General features: G+C 39.6%; 1 protein-coding gene across 1 annotated transcript in view; it reads left to right on the forward strand.

Moving 5' to 3' along the window:
- Positions 1-20,429, forward strand: part of gnb1a (guanine nucleotide binding protein (G protein), beta polypeptide 1a) — a 45,742-nt gene extending 25,313 nt beyond the window's left edge. Inside the window, exons 2-11 of the mRNA XM_028582717.1 lie at positions 6,192-6,298; positions 7,777-7,815; positions 8,074-8,180; positions 12,448-12,511; positions 12,964-13,126; positions 14,191-14,257; positions 14,727-14,928; positions 15,239-15,455; positions 17,518-17,633; positions 18,167-20,429. Coding sequence (XP_028438518.1) covers positions 6,242-6,298; positions 7,777-7,815; positions 8,074-8,180; positions 12,448-12,511; positions 12,964-13,126; positions 14,191-14,257; positions 14,727-14,928; positions 15,239-15,455; positions 17,518-17,624 — 1,023 coding nt within the window. The 5' untranslated portion in view covers positions 6,192-6,241 and the 3' untranslated portion in view covers positions 17,625-17,633; positions 18,167-20,429. The remainder of the gene's footprint in view (positions 1-6,191; positions 6,299-7,776; positions 7,816-8,073; positions 8,181-12,447; positions 12,512-12,963; positions 13,127-14,190; positions 14,258-14,726; positions 14,929-15,238; positions 15,456-17,517; positions 17,634-18,166) is intronic.
- The last annotated feature ends 1,198 nt before the right edge of the window (positions 20,430-21,627 follow it).

Here is a 21,627-nt window from a genome sequence, read left to right on the forward strand (position 1 = left end):
TCTGTTGGCATAAGCCGAGTGTCAGGATGTCCTGTGTAACCTGTTATTGTAACGCAGCTGATTGCATAGCCTGGTTCAAAGCCTGGATGGACACTGGCAAGTGCAATGGTAGTAGCAGAAACCACAGAGCAAGTGTATTTGTAAAGTGTGTCTGCTGTCGCCACATCCGCTGAATGTTTTGACAAAGGGAAGAGAGAGACAAGCACAGCTAGGGAAACACCCTTAACAAGGAAACGCCTGCTCAGAGAGGCTATGTGCTCGTATTAAGGTGTAGGCAGCCTGCTGACACAGATGAGCAGTAGCCGAGCCATTGCCCCAGCCACTGAAATAAACCAGTCCCATCTATACCCTGCTGTAACACATACTGTATGTTTCTAGGAGCAGCAAATCAACCACAACCTAAATTGAACTCTAAAGTACTAGAATATAAGATCCCACAGAGAAGCTAGTTAGCAGGAACAATAGGACCGGGGAGACGGGATGCAGCCCTCATGAAGGCAAAGGGTGGGGCAGATGGTATCCAAGCAGGAGGGCGTAAATTATTAAGCCCCCCCCCATCTCCATCCCACCTTTGGAACACTACCGTCTACATGGCTGTCCATCTGCCCTTACAACTGGGCAATATGTAAAGAAAAATAATAATCACGAGGATTCTACCAAACAGAAACGCGCACTTAAGGACAACCTTATCTTAAAACCGAAGCGGCTCAGTCAAAGTGAATCTGTTCAAACTCCTTATTGCAATTTGTTTGTTTTGTTCACAAACTCTTATTGGTTTTAGAGTTTTAACCTAACTCAACTGTAGAGTTTCTATGGTTACGTTGACGCCCTCGCTCTGAAACCTTTTCTGGATTAGGGTGTTCGTAATAAATATTTAAATAAATAATAAGTTGATTATGACCCTAATAACCCTATGATGATTAATCGTTTTAGTTGTTTGGTCTACAAAATCTCAGAATATGTTGAAAAATGTCAATCAGGGTTTCCTAAAGCCCAAGATCACGTCCTCAAATGGCTTGTTTTGTTCACAACTCAAAACATACTCAGTTTACTGTCTTAGAGGAGTGAAGAAACTAGTAATATTCACATTGCTGGAATCAGAGAATTTCTTTTTTTTTTTCATAAAAAATTACTCCAACCGATTATCAAAATAGTTATAGGCAATTAATCGAGTAATCTTTGCAGCTCTAGGTCCGAGGTCCCCCCACCATAGAGCTCAAAAGTGTGGTTCCGGAAGTAAAAATCCCATTGATTTTCTCCATAAGGATTTAGATTATCAGTCATAATGTCTAAACCATCCGAGTTAGACTGACCACGAGCTACGTGGTTGTGAAATGGAAGTTTCTGCTCCTGTAGAAGCCAGAAGTCTGTATGAAATCAACCTTGTTTTAAGAAAAACATGTTTTGTTCGTGATTTCATGGAGAAAAAACTACAGTACCCACAATCCTAAGTGTAACCGCAACATCTCTGATTGGTCCAACTCAATGTTACCATAGAAACGTTTACCGAAACCGCAAACGGCTAGCGCGAGCTTCTACCATTGAAGTCTGTGATAGTTTCTGTACAGGGTCTTGAACCTTTCCCTTTTCGCCGTTTTCAAAATCTTATTTTTTTGCGCCGACTCAAATGTTTTATGCTCACTATTCATCTCATAGCTGGTTGGCTTGGTTCCAGACTTAAAACTCTTTATATAAGTAATGTTCGAAACAATTGAATAGGGAAAAACCCTTCCAGAACCAGAGCCGTTAAAAAAGTGGGCGGTCACTGTTTAGCTCTATAGTCTCTCAAATCCTGTGGGAAACACTGGAATATAAAACATTTTCAGCGTCAAGATTAGCGTGTCAGCAAATGTCACTAAAATTTTTATTATGAAGGTGATTTTACATGTTTACTGTTGATAGATGTGCACTTTGGTATTTTTCCCTGTTTGCTTAAAGTGCTGGACACATGCTTCAGTGTGGTTACATCTATTTCACAATAAGTTAATTGTAGAAAAATTTGGGACTTTACAGAAGATTTAGCCTGCTTGCTCTGGACTACAAAACGAGACAAAGTAATCAGGGCTAGTATTTCATGTATATGTATATAGTGTGTATATATGGTATGACATAATCTCTGAGTGTGGGTCTAACTTAAAAATATGGTGCTGTAAGTGGAAAAAGAACATTTCTCCAAGGGGAAATTTGCTAGTAAATACCCCATCACTGGCAATTAACATTTTGATATTGTTTGCTGTGCTCGTCAATCATGTCACATCAACCTAGGTAAGGTGATCATTACAATATTGCTAATATGTTGTGTAGCTATTTCGGTGCTGACTCCTCATACTCCTTGTGACTCCAATGTACAGTGCTTTGTACTGTATATACTTATTTGTACAGAGTATTTGGCTGAAAACCAGATGAGAAAAGCTATATTTTGGAAAGGCCAAGTAAGTGTAGGTCTCCTCTGTTCAGTCTTTAATGCTGGGAAGCTTACCGAGCCTTGCTCCCCTTCACCAAGGGGTTAATTAGCAGCTCCCCTCCCAATTGTCCTCTGCTTGTTCACTCTCATTAGTTTAATCTGGCTCTGTCCTCTAGCTTGCCTCTCTTGCCTCTATCCTCTCACTGCCTACCCCACTCTTTGTCATCAGGGTGGAGCCTTTCATCTACCCCAAAAATCTAGTTGTAAACCCCACGAGACCATCCTGTGGTTTTATATCCCTTTACACCTGCTGCTCTATTTTTTATTTTTTTATCCATAATTTATTTTGTCAAGTAGTAGGATTTATTTTTTTAAAATATTTAAATATTGGAGATTACAAGTGTCCTCAATTATCAGATGTCCACAGTATGTGTTGGGTGGTGCTATTACAGACATAATGTCTAATAAGTCTTGTCCTTTTTTCCACTTTTTCCAACACTGCACATGGTTTCAGAACTATGAACATCTTTTTGTAAATCACATTTTCAGATAGATTTAATTGAATACAAGTTACTATTTAAAAGTGTTAAACATTATTTATCAATCCTTCCTGTGAAATTAAGTGTTGTAGAGAAGTGAACTTGCATTATTTTTCTCTTCCTGTGCCGTGTGTAAAGAAACCCCTTCAGAAATGTTCTCTGATTTAGAAGCTTATTTAGCCCGCTAAAAAGTCTGTATGATGTGAAAATGAATGGTGCATGCCTGATCATTGTCGTATGGGAAGAAGAAATACCAATGAAGTGTGTGTGGGTGGGTGGAGTCAAATTACACTTCCTCTCTCCTTGTCACTGTGTTGTTCTCGAGATGTCGGAGCTGATAGGAGTGGCTGGAAAATGTGAAGTCTGCTCCCCTCCTCTTTCTCCTCCTCCCCCACCACCTCTCTAAAAATAACTAGCAGAAAGAAAAGGCTGCGAAGTCTATGCTCTATCTGTTTGGCTGCCAGTGGTTTCAACTCTCCCACCACCAGCACAGGGGGAAAGGAGTCCTCTGAATCTCACCCTAGTACTAATTGCCAGTAAAGACTACTGCCTTATTTTATGATTTGTCAGTAGACGTCATCATTTCATCAATTAGACATTAACCTGATCTTTTTTTGCATTTTAGAGGCCAGGCTGTTTTTGAGCACGGAGGCCATTGACTACAGCATAAATAGGTTTAGTTCATTCATACAAAGTAGTCTGAAATTGACCCAACTTTGGAAAAATCTTTTCCCAAAAGTGTTTTTTTTTTTTTTTTTTTTTTTTTAAGGACCAAACAGTGGAATTTTCTTGACAGGCTGCATCTATCACCTGACCTCAGCTCAACTTAGCATGTGTTTCACTTGTTTAAGCCAAAAGTGAAGCGAAAAGGACCCTTAAACAAGAAAGAAGTGAAGATGGCTACACTACAGGTCTGGCAGGGCATTGCCAGGAAAGATATCAAACCTGTACTCGTGTAAATGGATTGTAGACATCTAGCTTGTTTTTGATTGCAGATTTCTTGCAACCAAATATGTCACTTAATTTGAGGTAATATATTATATTATCTTTGGTAAAATGAGCCAATATGGATTTATAGACCTTTTAAACTGAAAGCCAGCCTGTTAACCATTATGCCATTGTTTTCACCTACAACAAACACCACACCTTTGGTCCACTCTGTTATTGGTATTGTCTATGTGATATATCTACTAGTGACTAATGAGTACCTGACCAAATACCTAGTAAATGACAAAATGTTTTCCAGAAGAATTGACCAGGATTGCCTGAACACACTACAATATACAACTTACTAGCCCACAAACAGGACTGCAAAGGGTATACTGATTGTGTTCTCTGCCGCATTGTCATTTGAAGCTAGGACAGCCGGTGCTTGCTTGCAGACTGAATGGCCGCTGCTTACATGTTGTAGCAGCCACAAGACTTTTGTGACCAGTCAGCAACCTGTAGCACTGCAGACTCCACCCCCATAGTTCCTCGGCCATGGGAAAACGCTACATCAGGAGCAATTACGTTTATTGGAGCAGGATCTGTGGCCCTTTTGCAAAACATGGAATCAGACAAGAATACAGAACATTGAAACAAACGTAAGGCTTTAGAGGTTATTTTAGCTGTAACGTATCTAATAATTTGGCGCGAATGAAGAATTGTCAGCAGTAGGAGTGTGTTGAGTTATATATACACTGCAGTGTATATGAATCACCCTAACCTAGACTTCAACAGTGAAACATAACCATAGCCCAGTACAACTTTTACAAATGTTCAGGTGTTAGTTTGGTACGTTGTCAGGTTCCAAAATCTGTTACATTACCTCTTACACCGAGGGCTATTACAGAGAAGACAAGAATTACCCCGTGATATTACCATGAGAAGTTTTTATGACCAAGATTAGGGGTTAAGTCGCCTTGCTTAGATGCAGACCCATTTAGCAGCGGCGGCCAATCAGGTGACAGGTAGCTACTGGGATGTCAGGCGCTTGAAGGATAAGGTGTTCATTTAGAAGGTCTCAACCCTCCTAGAGGACCTATATCGAAACCCAGAGAAACAGGGAGGTAAGGTGTGTTTGCAGTGCAAATGGTACTGTAGTTGGCTTGTATTTGACAGATGGTTATGTTACTTAGTGTTTCCTATATTAGAAAGAGATTTAGTTCTATAGAAGTGTTAAGATAGTTGGTCTTTGAAATTAGTAAGAGGAGAGGGCATCAATGGAAAACAGTTCCTTAATTTATTTCACTGTATGCAGTCACTGAAATTCTAGAGTTTACTGTTTCAATGGACATTTGTTGTGGTCTGCTGACTTGCTGTGACTTAAAGACACCTAAAGCAGTAACAATTGTGCCACGTACACTCCTGCCTGGAAGCCAGTTAATAATTGTAACAATATTGTTTTTCTTTTTAGTAGAATTTGTCTTTCTATGGAAAGTGAAAGTGTCTGTGCTAAGAGCGTCAACCAGAGGATTGGGGTCAGCGGGATAGCCACTGCTTTTAGGATCATCAGCAGGTTTTGTCTTAACCGGATTTGGCTGGAGAAGCTGAATCAACTGTGTCCCAGGATTACAGGAATGACATTGGAGAAGAGGCCAGAGCATTGACAGCTTTGTCAATCCCTGCCCATCACCTGAGCACCTTGGGGTTCCAGTAGTGCAACGAAACCCAAGCTGGGCTCTTGGTCGGCCTCTCTGCTTTCTTGATATCTGGGCTCTTAATCCTTGCTTCTTTTGACCGACAGGCAGGGGTACGTTTTGCTCCCTTGTCGCCGAGTGGATATTTTAAAACCTTTTTTATTTTTGCCTTGGCTGTTAAAGAATGGCTATCAGCTGCTTGCCCGAGGGTATTGCTATTGTTTGTGAGGGGAGAGAGAGAACAAATTAAACATCATCCTCAAAATTGTTATCTTAAGCCCAAAGTAGCTGCTGAGTGCTTGTTGCTAGGTAACCGTTTCAAGCTGGCAAGGAAAAGTCTTGAGCTGTCTAGAAAGTGTTGGGTTGTTGCGATTCCCTGCGACTTTGTCTGGGCCTTTTACAGATTGGATTTAAGAGACACTGTGTGATCCTCGGCTGCATTTTGTTGATGTAACCATGTCCATAAATTCATCACAGAAGACGAAGCACGTAGGCCTGATGTTTTTGCATGTAAAAAAAGTCAACGGTACAAGTTACTTAACTGTACATTTTGTGTATTACCAACAACATGAGATGAGTAGTATGTGGTGTATGCATGTTGAACCTTACATTTCATGTCTCCTCCAGATCAGCAAGAGTCTAGGCGGCGGAGCGAAGCACACCATTAGCAGAGGAAAATGAGTGAACTGGATCAGCTACGCCAGGAGGCTGAGCAGCTCAAGAACCAGATCAGAGTAAGTCCGTTTTTATTTATTTTTTATTTTGTTCTGTTAGTTTATAAATCCAGATTGATATTTTGTCAATTCATTTCTGTGCTTTAGATATATTTCACACTGGTGTTGATGAAAGCAGATTTTTCACTAATTTTATAAGCGTCCCTTTGTTGATACTATAAAGACATATATAAATATACACAAATAAGCCATTTCAGCCATTCAGAGTCAGACGGCTGGATAAAATTGGCTGTTGTACTTCAAAACACAGGTCTGTCTTGGTTAAGTGTTAGGACATTGTAAAGCTTTCACAGGTTATATAGCCAATGGCAGTATGTTAACACATGACAGTATGTTGATTAAGGGTCTCACGAGACGATGCACAATATTGGGTTTACGAGAACGAGGCAAGATTTTAACCCTATTTTAAAGGAAACTTCAGTCTCGTATTTTATTCAATCGAAAGTGACAAAATGACACTGTGAAAGGTTTCGCCACAAACTGAAACAGCTTTGTTATCGGCTTCCCGACTCATTTTTAAAAAAGAAAAGAAAAAAAACGTGCGTCTCGAGCAAGCACGAGAGAGAGAGATCGGTGGTACCCTCTAATGTTCGAAAGCAGGGTTTTACAGGCAGCTTTTTTCCAACTGCAAATCCGCGACCGCTCTGCAAAAGTTAGCTCAGAGTCAACTTTGGAGAACGGGCGGGCTGATTTTCTATGCTAATTTCGAAGTCAAATCCAGACTCCGTCTCGCTGGCTGCTGTTGTGCACTTTTGTACTGATATCGTAAGACAACTTTTCACCTCAATGAGAAATACCTCCCCTTGTTTCAATATCGCGGCACACCTCTAATGTTAATACATATTGTCATTGGCTCAAATGAACAAATTCACTGAAGCCATTGCCTACAATGCTGTAAACGAGCCTAACGCAAAGACTGAAGTGGGATGACAATATGTCATCTACATTTCACAGATGCTTTCTGTGACATTAAGCTGTCTGCTAAAGGCGGTACAGGGTTTCCATTAGCATCATTAAAGTGATATGCAACCTAATGAGAATGTTATTTAATTCTATTTATATCTGTCTTAATTGTTATGATGCAGAGTTTAAATGCTGTCATTTTTGTATTACTCTATAGTTGCATAATGACATTTATTTATTTTTAACGATTACTATTATTGCCACAATGCAGTAACCCTGAGATAACACAATTATATATTTATTATTTAATTTTGACAAAGCACTTTGGTTTAGTAGTGAATGAGCTCCAGAGCCCACTGGCTTTTGAACTACAATATAATCACTTTGTGACCGAGACAAGTTATGCATGGGATACATTTTATTACCTGTACCGAAACCATACTTTTTCAGTACACTTTCAACACAATTTGGTTTATTGGTTGGTACTCAAAGTATTTAGGTTTGCGACACAGATCCTGTTAATTCACTGATGTTTGTGGGCCAAAACAGCATTTGACTGGGTTGTTGTGTTTCAGGATGCCAGGAAAGCGTGTGCGGATGCTACCCTGTCTCAGGTAAGAAATGTTTATACCATGATCTTCACTCACCATTATTTAACTATTATAAAATGTACTAAAATTAGCTTTGATCTTTGGATGTGAGTGTGAGTGCACGATTTGAAGTCTGCATTCTTATGTTTTTGTCAGTCATATCTTTAATCATGCCTTTTAAATCTCTATTAAAAGAAATGCCGCACTACTTCAGTGCAAATAGCAGAAACATATATATAGCGGTCTAAAAGTGACTTTTTCTCCCATTTTAATCTCATCTAGATCACAGCTAACATCGACCCTGTTGGCCGAATTCAGATGCGCACTAGACGGACACTGAGGGGACATCTGGCTAAAATCTATGCCATGCACTGGGGCACTGACTCGAGGTAATCTCATTCAACTCCATTGCGTCCATTAACTAAATATTTCATTCCATCAGCCCAGCCCCCTCACCTAAATACAGGAATTGGATATAAAAGCAAGCTTGACTGTCTTTGTGCTAGTTACTTCTCCTGAGGGTCCTCGTCAAATCAAATGACATTCCACATGGCTCACTCATTCATCCAAAAACGGGTCTTTTTCTTTACATCTGTCCAAAGTGATCTATCAGATTAACATACATATATATATATATATATATATATATATATATATATATACTCAGTGTTCTAACAATTCAACTGTAGGATATTTTTGCACATGCTCAATAGATAATGCATTTTGTTGAATGCACATTGGGCATGCATAAGTCATTTATCTTTCCACTGTGTTGTGTGCCGTGTTTGTGTGCATTGGGGACGGGGTATGTGGGTAGGGAAAATACTCAAAATGGAGTCGGCCTACGTTAGAGCCGTGTTTAGGCTACATAGCCAAGGCAGATGAAGCAACCCTGCTCTCTTCACATATAAAGCATTTTCCCTAGAGTTGCACACACCTCTCAACCGTCCAACAAGTTAATCACTGTGGTGCTGGTGTGCGTCAGTCCACAGAGACACCATTGCAAACTGCTGTCATCTCATCATCATCCTTCCAGTCATATAACTAAGAAAACGTCTACCACTGTGTTTACCTACTGTTTGTTTGTTTCATCTGTTAATGTTTCACCTCCCAGAGGAGTTGGGGTATTTATTAGACTACCTGCAGAGATTCAGCCACCCAGGAAGAAGGTTGCATGAAGATGTTTTGACCCATAGTCTAGGCTAAGTCTGCTATTTTTAGCACCATGGAGACACTATTAGATTCAGTCTGTGGTGAGTTTACACTTTGAGAAGGAAAACCATTAGTTAGTTCCACTTCCCTTCGTTAACCAGTAATATATTGAGTTAAATGTACTTTCAGTATTGGTATCAGTAATGATCCAAAAACTACACAAATCTTTCTTATAAATTGTAAAATGCCCGTAAGAGGCAAAGCTTTGTAGTTGGAGTATTATAATTAAACCAAAAATAAAAAAGTGTAGCCCAAATTTTATGTTACTGCTGATCATCTTGTTGGTGTAATAACCCCTTTGCAAAGAACTTTTAGGTCAACAACCTTACTAATATGACATGCGACAGCTTGCATTCAGTGTTTCAGTGCCCTACTTTACTCAATAACTGTAGCCAAAACTACTTGTGTTACATTTGATTTGTGTTTCTAGGGTATACAATTAAAATGAGTGTTTTCCTCTAGGATTTCTTCTTGAAAATTAGTGGGGGAAAACGAGTGTGGTCCAATATGAACAGATTATGCTGGAACAGCTGGAAAAAGTTGTAAACGGTGACGTTACCTAAGTGAATACATTGCTGTTCCTTTTTAGCAACAATTGCTTTATTTGCAATGGTTCTTTTAAAAGCATCATGTCTTACATTTGCATTCCACGATAAAGTGTCCTTTCTCCCACATAAAGAGTTCTGTTTCAATCTTTGGACCAGAATACAATGTTTTATTACTGTTAATCCATTCAGCTTGAAAGATATCGCACACAGCTAATGAACAATTCCAGATACATAACACATTTTGCAATGTCCATCTCCAATCACATTTTCACTCACTATGACCACTGCATTATACAAACATTCCTTCTGGCTTTATACTTGACATGAGCAGGTGACTCCATATCCTTAACGCATTCAACACCATATGAAACTTAGAAGCAAACCTAACAAACTGGTGATATCAAGTATACTCAGCCTTTACTTTTTCTTTGCCAAAGTTAAGTTAGGATAACATTTAAACCATATCTTCACAAGCCTAAACTGAAGCAACTGTATCAGTGTTGTTTACAAAGAAAACCTGACTGGGTCGATTCACATAGTGAACATTGTGACAAAATAATAAATAGCAATTATTGTAAACAATAAACAATAATGTTGCGGTCAGTGGGTGTAATTGCTAGCTAACCACAGCTAAAGAAAAATCCAGCACCTACACGGCACCTTGGGACACGTGAAAGAGGTGATTTAACGTCACCGCTCGCTTTTAATACAATTTAACAACAAAACAATATGCTCATCTGGGACATTACTACGTGTTGGTTTTGAGTGCTATGTATCCTTACTGACAAAAGTTTGAAACGGCAAGTGAATACAGCTTGTCACATGAACATACAGACTCCTGCAGCAGGCAGTAAGGCAGGCGGACCGCAGGGTGCTCTAGCTTCTTGTCTCATCTTTGGTCTGATAAAACGTAAATTCAAAATCCAAAACGGTGCCCATACCGCTATTTTCCAAGCTACTATAGCTGTCATATTGCACAGGAAAATCCATTGGAAATCAGCCGTCAAGACTTTCTTCCTTGTTTGACACTCTCCCTTGTGGCGTACCGCCACAAATACATCAATGGATGGGAAACAAACATTAGAAGAAATGGAAATTGTGGCTACGTCTTATGTTTTCCTATTCTTTTGCTGCTATTCACTTTAGCAGAACAAAACTACAGCCAAACACGCACTCCTCTCCTTGTGTTTGACTATGTCACTTGACAGCATCACAGTTACTCAAACAGACCTGATGAGTGATGAGCAAGTGATTGCAAATTCAAAATCAGGTCTTTCCAAACCTTGGGTGTCTGTTCCCAACCAAGTTGTCAGAGCTCTGTTTTGACTAGAAAGTGAGCACCTTAAAGGTCCCATGGCATGAAATCTTTTTTCATGAAATCTTTTTTTTACATTAATATGAGTTCCCCCAGCCTGCCTATGGTCCCCCAGTGGCTAGAAATGGCGATAGGTATAAACCGAGCCCTGGGTATCCTGCTCTGCCTTTTGAGAAAATGAAAGCTCAGATGGACCGATCTGGAATCTTGCTTGCTTGAAGGTTACCTCCCCTTTCTCTGTTTTGCCCGCCCAGAGAATTTGGCCCGCCCATGAGAGAGAGAGAGAGACATCATGGCTTGAAAACGAGCAAAGTGGCAGTTGGTCAAGGCCACACCCCCACCCTCCAACTTTCCCCCCCCTCTCTCCTCCTCAATAGCATTTAAAGATACAGACACAGAAATGGCACATCCTAAGGAAAGCTTATTGTGGGACTGGCCTCAGTGGCTGTAAATCTGCACCAACTGAATTTTGGGAAAAAGACTTCAGATACAGTATTTGGGGACCACTAAGGCCTATAAAAAAAGCAGCAAGTCATAGGACCTTTAATTGCATTGCATCATCGTCTTTCAGCTGACACACGCACAACTTACTTTCTCGCTCGCATTGCACCAGAAGTTATATGTGGGGCCTAATCTGTTAGTTAGTATTTAGTACTTTTCTTGCTTTTGACATCAACTTGACTTTAATGTGTTCATTTTAAGGCTAGGAAGTTGATGCCTCATTTTCTTTTAGACTAAAATTCCCAGCACAGACCATTCTGTCCCTGGCTCATTATCTGCCGGAGTGTGCACATGTTGGCGCGTTCCCGCCAGCCTGGTAGTTAAGATTTGCATAGTCCCTGCAGGCCTTGGTGTGTTCACTCCTTTCCCTGGTCCTATGTGTTTTGGGACTGTCACTGTGGTTACTCTTGTTGGATTCACCCAGATAGCAGAGCACAGCCACAGAGGTACATAAGAGCTGTCTCTAGAATGCAAAACAGGGTTTATAACAATTTTCTATTAGAATAACTGCTTACCACGCAGGTTCTGCAGGTTGTGTTTTTGAGGCACATAAAATATTTAAAGTAAATAAATGGTCTTGAAAGTATCTAATATTGTATAAGAAATACACAGAAATTCAACTCTCTGGATCAGTCCATTTTAATTAGCACTATCCATTCTGTGGAATACTGTGAAGTTGATACAGCAGCAGCTTTAAAATAATGCTGTGACATATTTATCTGCTATACAGATACAGAATTTTAAAGCTTTTCATTCATTACCAAACATGATTTAACTGCTTAAACTCCATACAGCATTGCGCTTTTTCAATCCAATTTTTTATTTTCCGGTTGTGGAGGTTGAAGTCTGCACAACAAAATTATATTCAAAATGTTCAAACAGAAAAAAGCCATGCTCTCACATACCGTGTCAATCACTGTTATTTGCATTAGTGTGTGTGTGAAACATATCCATCACAGGTATAGATGAAGGTGACATTTTTTGTATTTTGTGTGAGAACGTACCTATCCAAAATGGGCAATGGACTGATCATTTTGAATTGTTCTGTAGTTTGAGCCGTCTTATCTTTCTTTTAATCAGGCTTTTGGTCAGCGCCTCCCAGGACGGCAAACTCATCATTTGGGACAGCTACACCACAAACAAGGTAAAAACACCATTTTCCACAGAACTGAAACAATCTCAATGCTGTGTAATTATTGTTTTCTTACACTTTTGGAAGGTAAAAGCCTTCATTCAGAAAAAAATGTGTATGGTTGACTATCACCAGATTTCCAACTGAAAAAAAAAAGACTTGGTTTGGTAAGTGTTTGTCAGGTGAACCGTTGCCTTTACCTGTTCAACAATGCTTAAGTCAGCAATAATCATTACTCCCCCATTTCTGGCAACTAGTTTCATTTAGATTGACAAAGTGCTGAGTTCATTATAAAATAATTCACAAGTCTTTGAAGGTGCCAAGTCATGCTTTTTATAGTGGGTATTGTGCCCTTGAAAGGTTAAGTTAATATTGCGGACAGACTTTGTCACATGCCCTCCCCTCTCTCTCTCCCATCTGTCACCACATGCTGTCTAATATTAAATCTTCCTTCTCTCTTCCAGGTCCACGCCATCCCGTTGCGCTCCTCCTGGGTGATGACATGCGCCTATGCCCCCTCTGGGAACTACGTTGCCTGTGGAGGCCTGGACAACATCTGCTCCATCTACAACCTGAAGACCCGTGAGGGAAATGTGCGTGTCAGCCGTGAGCTGGCCGGACACACAGGTAGGCTGGACACATCCATTAGCATGCACCCATTTACCCATCAATCCCAGGATTTGTTGAAGGTCTGGTCAATCTGCCAATAAATCATATTCGTACAGATACTCAGTATCTACTATTCAGTATTCCCCCAGAATTTGTCCGCAGTTGGAGGTTCTGTAGGCTTGGGAACTAAAATAGTTGTCTTTGGATCCTTTAGGAGTACTGAATAATGCCCCCAGTAGTCCCTGCTGATATAAGCATACTATGCTTAGCAGTAATAAACCCACAGAAGAAATTAGGGATTTTAATGAATTCATGTTAAATCTACTCTTGGATCTGCACACATTAGCTTAAGAAGTAACTGGAACATGTAAAACATCAATAGACAACACCTGGCAGGATCATGTTCACCCAGCCAGTGTGCACTGCTTTATACAAAATGTCATGTTGTCATAATGTTATTGTCACGGAGCACTCAGTCACTGCATTTTTGGAGACAGTTTGCTTTCCTCATTCAAGTTTCAATTTGACTCTTCCTTTGTGTGAAGATACTGAAAGCCATTCTATTATTGATGTCTGATATTGATATTGTATGCTCATGTACTGGTGTGAGCCTCATTATTTTCATATCCAAGAGATGCCAGTCACATGTCTTTCTCCATAAATACAGGAGCTGGTTGAGCCGTATCCCAGCGCAAACTAATAAGTGTTGAGCTATTAGGCAAGGAGCATTCATCTGATCACTGTCACATGATGCAGGAAATGTGTCAGCATTTTAGTTCTAGTTCCCTCGCTATCGGGAGGGGTATGTACTCTCTGTCAGCTAGTAACGGATGAATTATGGAAGCAAGTCATAAACTGGGAGATACCCTACAGTTTTTTTCTGTTTCTGGGAGTGAATTAGTCAATTAAACTCCCCCACATTGCACACACAGCATTCTCTGAGGGTGTGATGATAATTTGGGAATAGAATTTCTTCCTCTGTTTAGTGACAGTAAGGAAATGAAGCCTCTACTTATTAATACGAGATAAAAGACAGACCATCATGAATTGATTATTCAATCAGTGTGTTTGATTCCTGTCAGGTTACCTCTCCTGTTGTCGCTTCCTGGATGACAACCAGATTGTCACCAGCTCTGGAGACACCACCTGGTGAGTTGTGATACTGCACCCAATACAACACCACAACAAACTACAACCTCAGAAGATCGACATAGTTAGCTTAACACCTGTCTAACACAATTTAATCAAAGAATTGAGCATTATATATTTCAAATAAAGTTTTAGTTCCAGGGCTATCGTCTTTGTTTCTGTTATATTGCTAAATGTTCCTACATATAGTCCACCTGGTCGTTTTTTTTCTGGTTGTCAACACTATTTATGGAAACATAGCCATATCAGTTCCCTAGAGTAATATTAAGATTCTCAGCCAACGCTGTCTACTGTAACTGGTGAGCTACCGTTAAAATCCAGGCCAACCTTAACCCCCAAGTGCCGGGTCTGCCTGAGCTAGACCGATGTCCTACAGCTACCAGCATCACAGCGTGGGTCAATCAGTTTCTAAATGTTGTTTTGTATATTGCAGTTGTAATTTGACAATGCTCTTTTTGCTTTCTTGCAGTGCTCTGTGGGACATTGAGACTGGTCAGCAGACAACTACATTTGCTGGTCACACCGGTGATGTCATGAGTCTCTCTCTGGCGCCCGACACCAGGCTGTTTGTGTCTGGAGCCTGCGATGCCTCGGCCAAGCTCTGGGACATCAGAGAAGGAATGTGCCGACAGACCTTTACTGGCCACGAGTCGGACATCAATGCTATCTGCGTAAGGCCACGCTCGCACACACGCACACACGCACGCTCACACAATAATATTTCATAAATTCTTTTAGGGGTGACTAGAAGGACTCTGGAAAAAAAAATTTTAAATGACTTGGTGCCACATAATTACGCTCTTTATGGACCAATAAAACAGAAAAGGGTGTGGCAAGTTACTGTTCCACAACCTCAGGACAATAACACCTTTAATTACAATTAATAATATAAAGGCATGTGAATTATATGCTACAATCACTCTAAAGGGTAAATGCACAAACGTACCAACATTGAAAAATCTCCCTTGACCTTTGTTGCAGTTCTTCCCCAATGGCAACGCATTTGCCACGGGTTCAGATGACGCTACCTGCCGGCTGTTTGACCTGCGTGCTGACCAGGAGCTGATGGTTTACTCACATGACAACATCATCTGTGGCATCACCTCCGTGGCATTCTCCAAGAGTGGCCGCCTACTGCTGGCCGGCTACGACGATTTCAACTGCAATGTCTGGGACACTTTGAAGGCTGACCGTGCAGGTAAGCCACCATACAGGGGCAAAAGAGCAGAGCTAGAAGAATATGTTGTGCTGATGTACTTCTCCATGCCAAAACTTACACACGTTCAAAACATGTCTGATAGACACTGGACACGACACACATTTTAGGTGAGTTAGCGTCTCCTCGGGCAAAAACCTCCTCGTCCTTTTACACTTTTATGAACGAGCAATGATGGTTTATTTTCTACCTCTAAGTTGTTGTTTATTGTAATTATAATATTTCAAAGTATTTACAGGGCCGCTCCATTACAGTGGTAGCACCTTTAGCCGTCTAAATAGCAAGCAGTAAATTTCATAGATCGATGTCAGCCCCAGTCAGAAATGTGGAGTAAAAAAAAATAATTAATTTACTGCAACAGATCCAAAATCCCAAGAGCCGTTAATCATAGGTTGACTTAATCGTAGGGTGACTGTAGAGTTTTGTTTGTATCTTTCTCTGGAAGTTAAACAGCTAGTTAGTCAATTACTTGTTAGAAACTACATTATGAAGGCAACAGAACATTTCCAAACATAGTTATGAAATGTTTATGGAGTATCACCAGTCAGGGAAAGGATACAAGACATCTTTCAAGGCACTGAATCCGGCCGGCCACCAACAGGTCTGTGGACACCCTGAAGGAGCATCAGGGCTGCATGGCTGTGATGGGAGACACTGTCATACAACTCATGCCTGGCTGCTTAACAAGTTGCAGCTTTATGCTTGTTAAAAAAGAAAAAGAAAAAAAAAAAATCACATGACATCTGGACTAGTGGCTGCCAGAAGGCAACTCTAAAACACAGGGAAAGAAAGCAGAAGAATAATTTGTGATATGATCAGACAAAAGTTAGCTTTTTGGCCATCACACTAAAGGCTATATTTGGCGCAAGTCAAACATCACGTGTCCGTAGAAACACACAAGACACGCAATGCTTATGAAGGTAGAGTGTAATATGAAAGCAGCAAAATACAGAAAAAATCCTGGGGGGAAAACTGGCTGCCAGCAAGATAACTTAAACATGAAGCCAAAGCTGCACACAAATGGCTTTAAAACACCTTTAATGTCCTAGAGTGGCCAAGTCGGAGCTTTTGAGGGCATGTTCAGGTAAGGTCTCATGACGTCCAATGTGGTTAATTCAGTCCAGAATATGTGTCCCGCGCCCCATGAAACCTGGGTTTTAGCATTTTGGAAAGAAGAATGGGGTAAAAATGTAGTGGCCAGAAGTGCAAATCTGATTCATATCTGTCCACTTACAATATTGCTGCCAGAGAATATTATAATGTTGACGAAATACTTTAAACATGTAATTAATTTTTATTTTGCCAACGTGACAGTAAATTTATTTACAAAGTAGGTAACCTCTTGTTGGTGATTGCTGTTTTAGCATTATTTTCTTGTAGTGGCCCTACTTGACACGTGACACAGCAGACTTTGAGCTTCACATTGTTCCACGCACATCCCTACAAACACCACTTTCATGGCCTTTTACCAAAAACTATTTAACAAATTATTGAGCAGAAAGCAACTTTTTTAGATAATGGCTCTATACTTTTTACAGTATAGAAGGCCTTTCTATACATCTGGATGAGCAGCAAACGTCCCCTTCTCCAGCAGGGAAGAGTCCCTGCAGAGGCATGAATACTTTACAGCTATTGACTGCATAGTGGGTTGGGGATCAGAAGAGGCCCCCATATGAGCTGGCTATTTCAAATACAGAACCCTTATTTGATACATTGGTGGGTGCAATATTGATTATTAGCATATTGGGTCATTACATCTTAAAGTAAACAACCAAAACGTATATGGTTGGCAGATATTAGGACCCACAAGGCCCTGAAACCTGCTTGGCCTCCTCCCTATTTCACATTATTCTCCATGTTTCATCTTTTAGGAATCAGGTTTCCGCAGACATGTCATTAATGTCAAAATTATGAACTTACTGTTTCGTCACTTACACAACTTGCTGGTATCCAGTAACTTGGTTACCCAAGTCTAACCTAGCATGTGGTATCTATCAGACAGAGCAGGTGTGTTGCTGTGTCTCAGCCTCTGGTTTCTCTGCAGGTGTCCTGGCTGGTCACGATAACCGGGTGAGCTGCTTGGGTGTGACCGACGACGGCATGGCAGTGGCAACAGGGTCCTGGGACAGCTTCCTCAAGATCTGGAACTAGAGTCTCGAGGTAAAAGAATGATGAACTGAGAGGAATGTTCCTCAATATGTGACAGTGAACAGCTGTCAGAGTAACTGTTTAGAAGCAGCATCTGCTACATGGGACCCCATCTAGAGGTTGCATTGACTGCCATCTGGGGGTTGGGAATGAAGGTGCAATATATGAAACCTAAAGAGAAACCAGACGTATCACATAAGCTACACATAGTGGAATGATCTTACCTGAGGGCCCCTGTGTTAAATGTCTTTTTTTACCATGCACTGCCAGTTTCTGGCGAATCTGACTTTTCACGTTGTCATAGCTTCAGACATTTCTCATCAAAGTGATGTGGTTTTGGACTTGAAATTTTAAACACATATACAAGTAAAAAAAAAAAAACATTCTGCAGTTTGTGAATATTTGTAATTGCTTATCAAACTTGGAGTAAGCAATGCATTTATGATCAAACCTGGATTTATTGATTTTACAGTTGTCTGGCCTATGAGTGATTTTGTTGAATAATGATAATCAAATAATGTGTTTTTTTTTTTTTTTGTTTCCAGATGGCATCTGAGTGGAAGACCATTCCAACATCACAATGTTCAATTTTATTGCATATCCAATCTTTTCAAAAACACCACGATACTGACTCCAAACACCCAAAAAAAACAACTATCAAGGGCAAAAATTCTCTCTCTCTCTCTCTCTCTCTCCTTCTCATTTAAAAGAGCACAATTGTCTGTCAATCATTCAGCTACAACAAAAAGAAGGAAAAAATAAAAAAAAAAGCTCGAGGAATTTAGTGGTTTCAAAATGGAACGGAGGGGAAAGTTGTGCATTCCTCCCATGACCATGGTCTGGTATTGTAATAAGTCAAATGCAAACGCCGCTGCCGGCACCACCACCACCAAGCAAACTTTTCCTGCGTCCTCATAATACAGAGGTCTGAGTGAAGGTTATAACATGACAGTGATCTAGCTTTTTGGCCAATTTTTTTTTTTTTTTTTTTTTTCTTCTTTTTTTTGGTTTCATTCTTTTTTTGTTAAAGAGAAGTAGATCAGTGAACTGTCAGTTAATGTTTAAAATGAGGATCAAAGCTTTTGTTTTATTTCCTAGTCTTTTCACATTTTAGAGAATGTTTTTAAGTTGAAAACTAGAACCTCCAGATCTCATGTCATTTTAATTCCAGCTTTATCGCACTGGAGAACAAAGCGAGAGAATTGAGCTTCAACAGGGAGTCCTCAAGCCACTTCTGGCCCTTCTGTATATTTAGTCCCATGATACTTTTACTGTTTCTTTTTTCCAGTGTAGTCCACAAATCTTTGTTTGCACAAAAATTAAACTTTGCATATATAGAATAATGTCTAAAGAAGAAAAAAAGTGAACTAACCAAGCACATGCTGTTTATGATAATGAATGCTCGTTTTGAAAACGAAAAAACAACCACAAAAAAAACAACCATTTTAACCATTCTTATACCTTTTTTGTCTGCAGACATTGTAGAATAATTAAATGAAGATTAACCCATCAGATCATAATCCACCCTGCCCCTCTTTTCTAATAGTTTTTTTTTATTTTATTTTTTTTTTCTCTCCTTTAATTTAGTTTGGTTTTTCCCCGGTTTCTGTTGCCCGTGGTTGGGACCGGTGATGTGATTTGGTCGGGTAGGGAGTATCTCCACTTTAGCCCGGTTGCAATCCGGACGTTTCTCTTTTAACAGAGGTGCCCATTCCGTGCTTGGAAATGCAGTTACTACTCTGTGAATGACATGTTGTAAAAATCAATGTTTGAAAATAATGATATTGAAACTTTTTAAGTTAAAAACGAAAAAAAAAAAGGATTTTGGTTGTCTGCCATGGGTGGGTTATCTCTTAGAATCGCATGCTGTAGAATTGCTTAAAAAGGTGCATATGGAATTAAGTCCTTTGATGTCTTTCTTTAAGAAAATAACCTGTTGAATATATCAATACAATGGTATTTATATTTTTCTTTTCTTTTTTTCTTCTTTTTTTTTCCTTTTTTGTTTTTGGCTATTCCGTGCATACATGATTTAACTAAAATGTCAAAGCTATGCACAACCCTGCAACATAAACTGTTACTTGGTCCATACTTGGGAGGGATTCCACAAATTAAGAAGTAACGTAAATGTTTAAATTGTACACACATGCATACGTACATTCATTCACCTAAACATACACAATCTCAAATGGAACAAATAAATTGTCATTCCTTCTGTAGCAAACAAAATTCCACTTACAAAGAAAAACATTTTATAACAGGTTTTTTTCTGTCCTTTAATAAAAAATGAAAAAAAAATCTTGCAGCATTTGAATGGCAGAATTTTCTGTTGTTCCCTTCTCCTTGTAAACAGAGACGCTCTTTCTTTAGCAGTAGTGACATTTTTTTCCATTCTGTTTTTTCTCTGCGACATTCTGTACAAAAATGTGCTGTAATTGTGCGTTAGGCCTGGAGTTGGCAAAAAATAAAATGAAAATAAAAAATATAAAAAAATTAATTAAATTCCCTTTCCTTTTCTCTCTTTCTCCATCAGATAACTGTAGAGCTCTGCACCCCCACTATTCCCTTTTCACCTTTTGTATTTAATTTTAAAGTCAGTCAGTGTACAACCGAAAGCTGGATGCAAGATAGAAACTATATTAAAATGTACTGTTATTTAAGATGTAATAAAAAGCAGTTTGAGATGACCTACTGTGTTGAGTGTGATTCACTTAGAGCAGTTACCACTGAAGCTAGAATGTTGCAGACTGTTTGGTTTCCTTGTAATTATGTTCAAGTCAAATAAACAATTTCTTATCCACTGTTGAATCAGCCTGGCTTCTCTGTACTGTCATTTGCACATAGTTTTTGTCTCTTTGCATGCTAATAGTCATGCTTTTTGTTCAGCAGCATTTACACGGAGCATACTTTGTATGTGGAGTTACTGTGAGAATCGAAATTAAATCTGCAAACTATGACCGTCAAATTGTGATGCGTCCTGTTTGGTAAACTCACACATGAAGAGAAGCTACATAATATGCTCCCACTTACTGAGCACAACTGCACCGGTGTCTCCCCCTACTGGACATAAGTGTGAAATGCAACAAGGCTTTTAAAAAGAAAAGATTGTATAGTTTATTGGAGAATACATAATTTATATGGTTTGTGTAATGTAACATGATCATCATCATACACTACTCGCTAATCAAAATCACTTATTAAACTGCCAAAAAAAAAATGAAATAAATACTATTCGCACTGTCCAGTTCCTCTTGTGTTGGTGTGCATATTATACTGTATGTCGAGCTTTGCTGTTTAGGTAACACTTGTTAAATAATTATTAAACTCAACATTTATTTACAAAGTGTTAGAATTTGAAATTAAAATGATGCGAAATCAAATGAATATAACTGAACTGGGATCTGCACAGCCTGATAGAAAGTCTTACCATGACAGCCCAGTTGGTCACTGGCCATTGTATTGTGCCCAAATGGCCTAAACAACATGTACCTATTTCAAACATGTATTCATGAGTGGCTGATACAAAACTTTATTTTAGAAAGTGAAATACTTTTTGCTACATGTTAAATACTGATAAATTTGTAATTACCCTGTCCTATAGCAGTTCCCTGTGCATGTCTATTGTGACCTACTGAATGCCAAGTAGTTTGCTTTAAGAAACAATGTTCACATAAGGTCACATCTGTCATGGGTTGTAAGGGGAAATAAATGAATTGTATTGCTCTGCAAGTTTACAAAGCATTATTCCAGAGTTTTGGTACATTAATAGACTAAATGAACAACCAGGATGGGATAGATTTGTGTGCAATGAGCCAGACAGTGGCGCTATCACACTGTGGTTTACAGGTTAGGCATGACTTCTTTACTGTATGGCCCACATAACTGCCTATTTGGGAGACAAGAACCCAAAGTGTGTTAGATTGCCGAAGTTGGATTACCAACCGAACAAAGTGGACAACTGCCCCAAAGCCCCCAGGTCAGATTCCCAGGGTGCAATTGGGGGCCA

This window comes from Perca flavescens, chromosome 7 (genome assembly GCF_004354835.1).
Source record: "Perca flavescens isolate YP-PL-M2 chromosome 7, PFLA_1.0, whole genome shotgun sequence".
NCBI classification, from domain to species: Eukaryota; Metazoa; Chordata; class Actinopteri; order Perciformes; family Percidae; genus Perca; species Perca flavescens.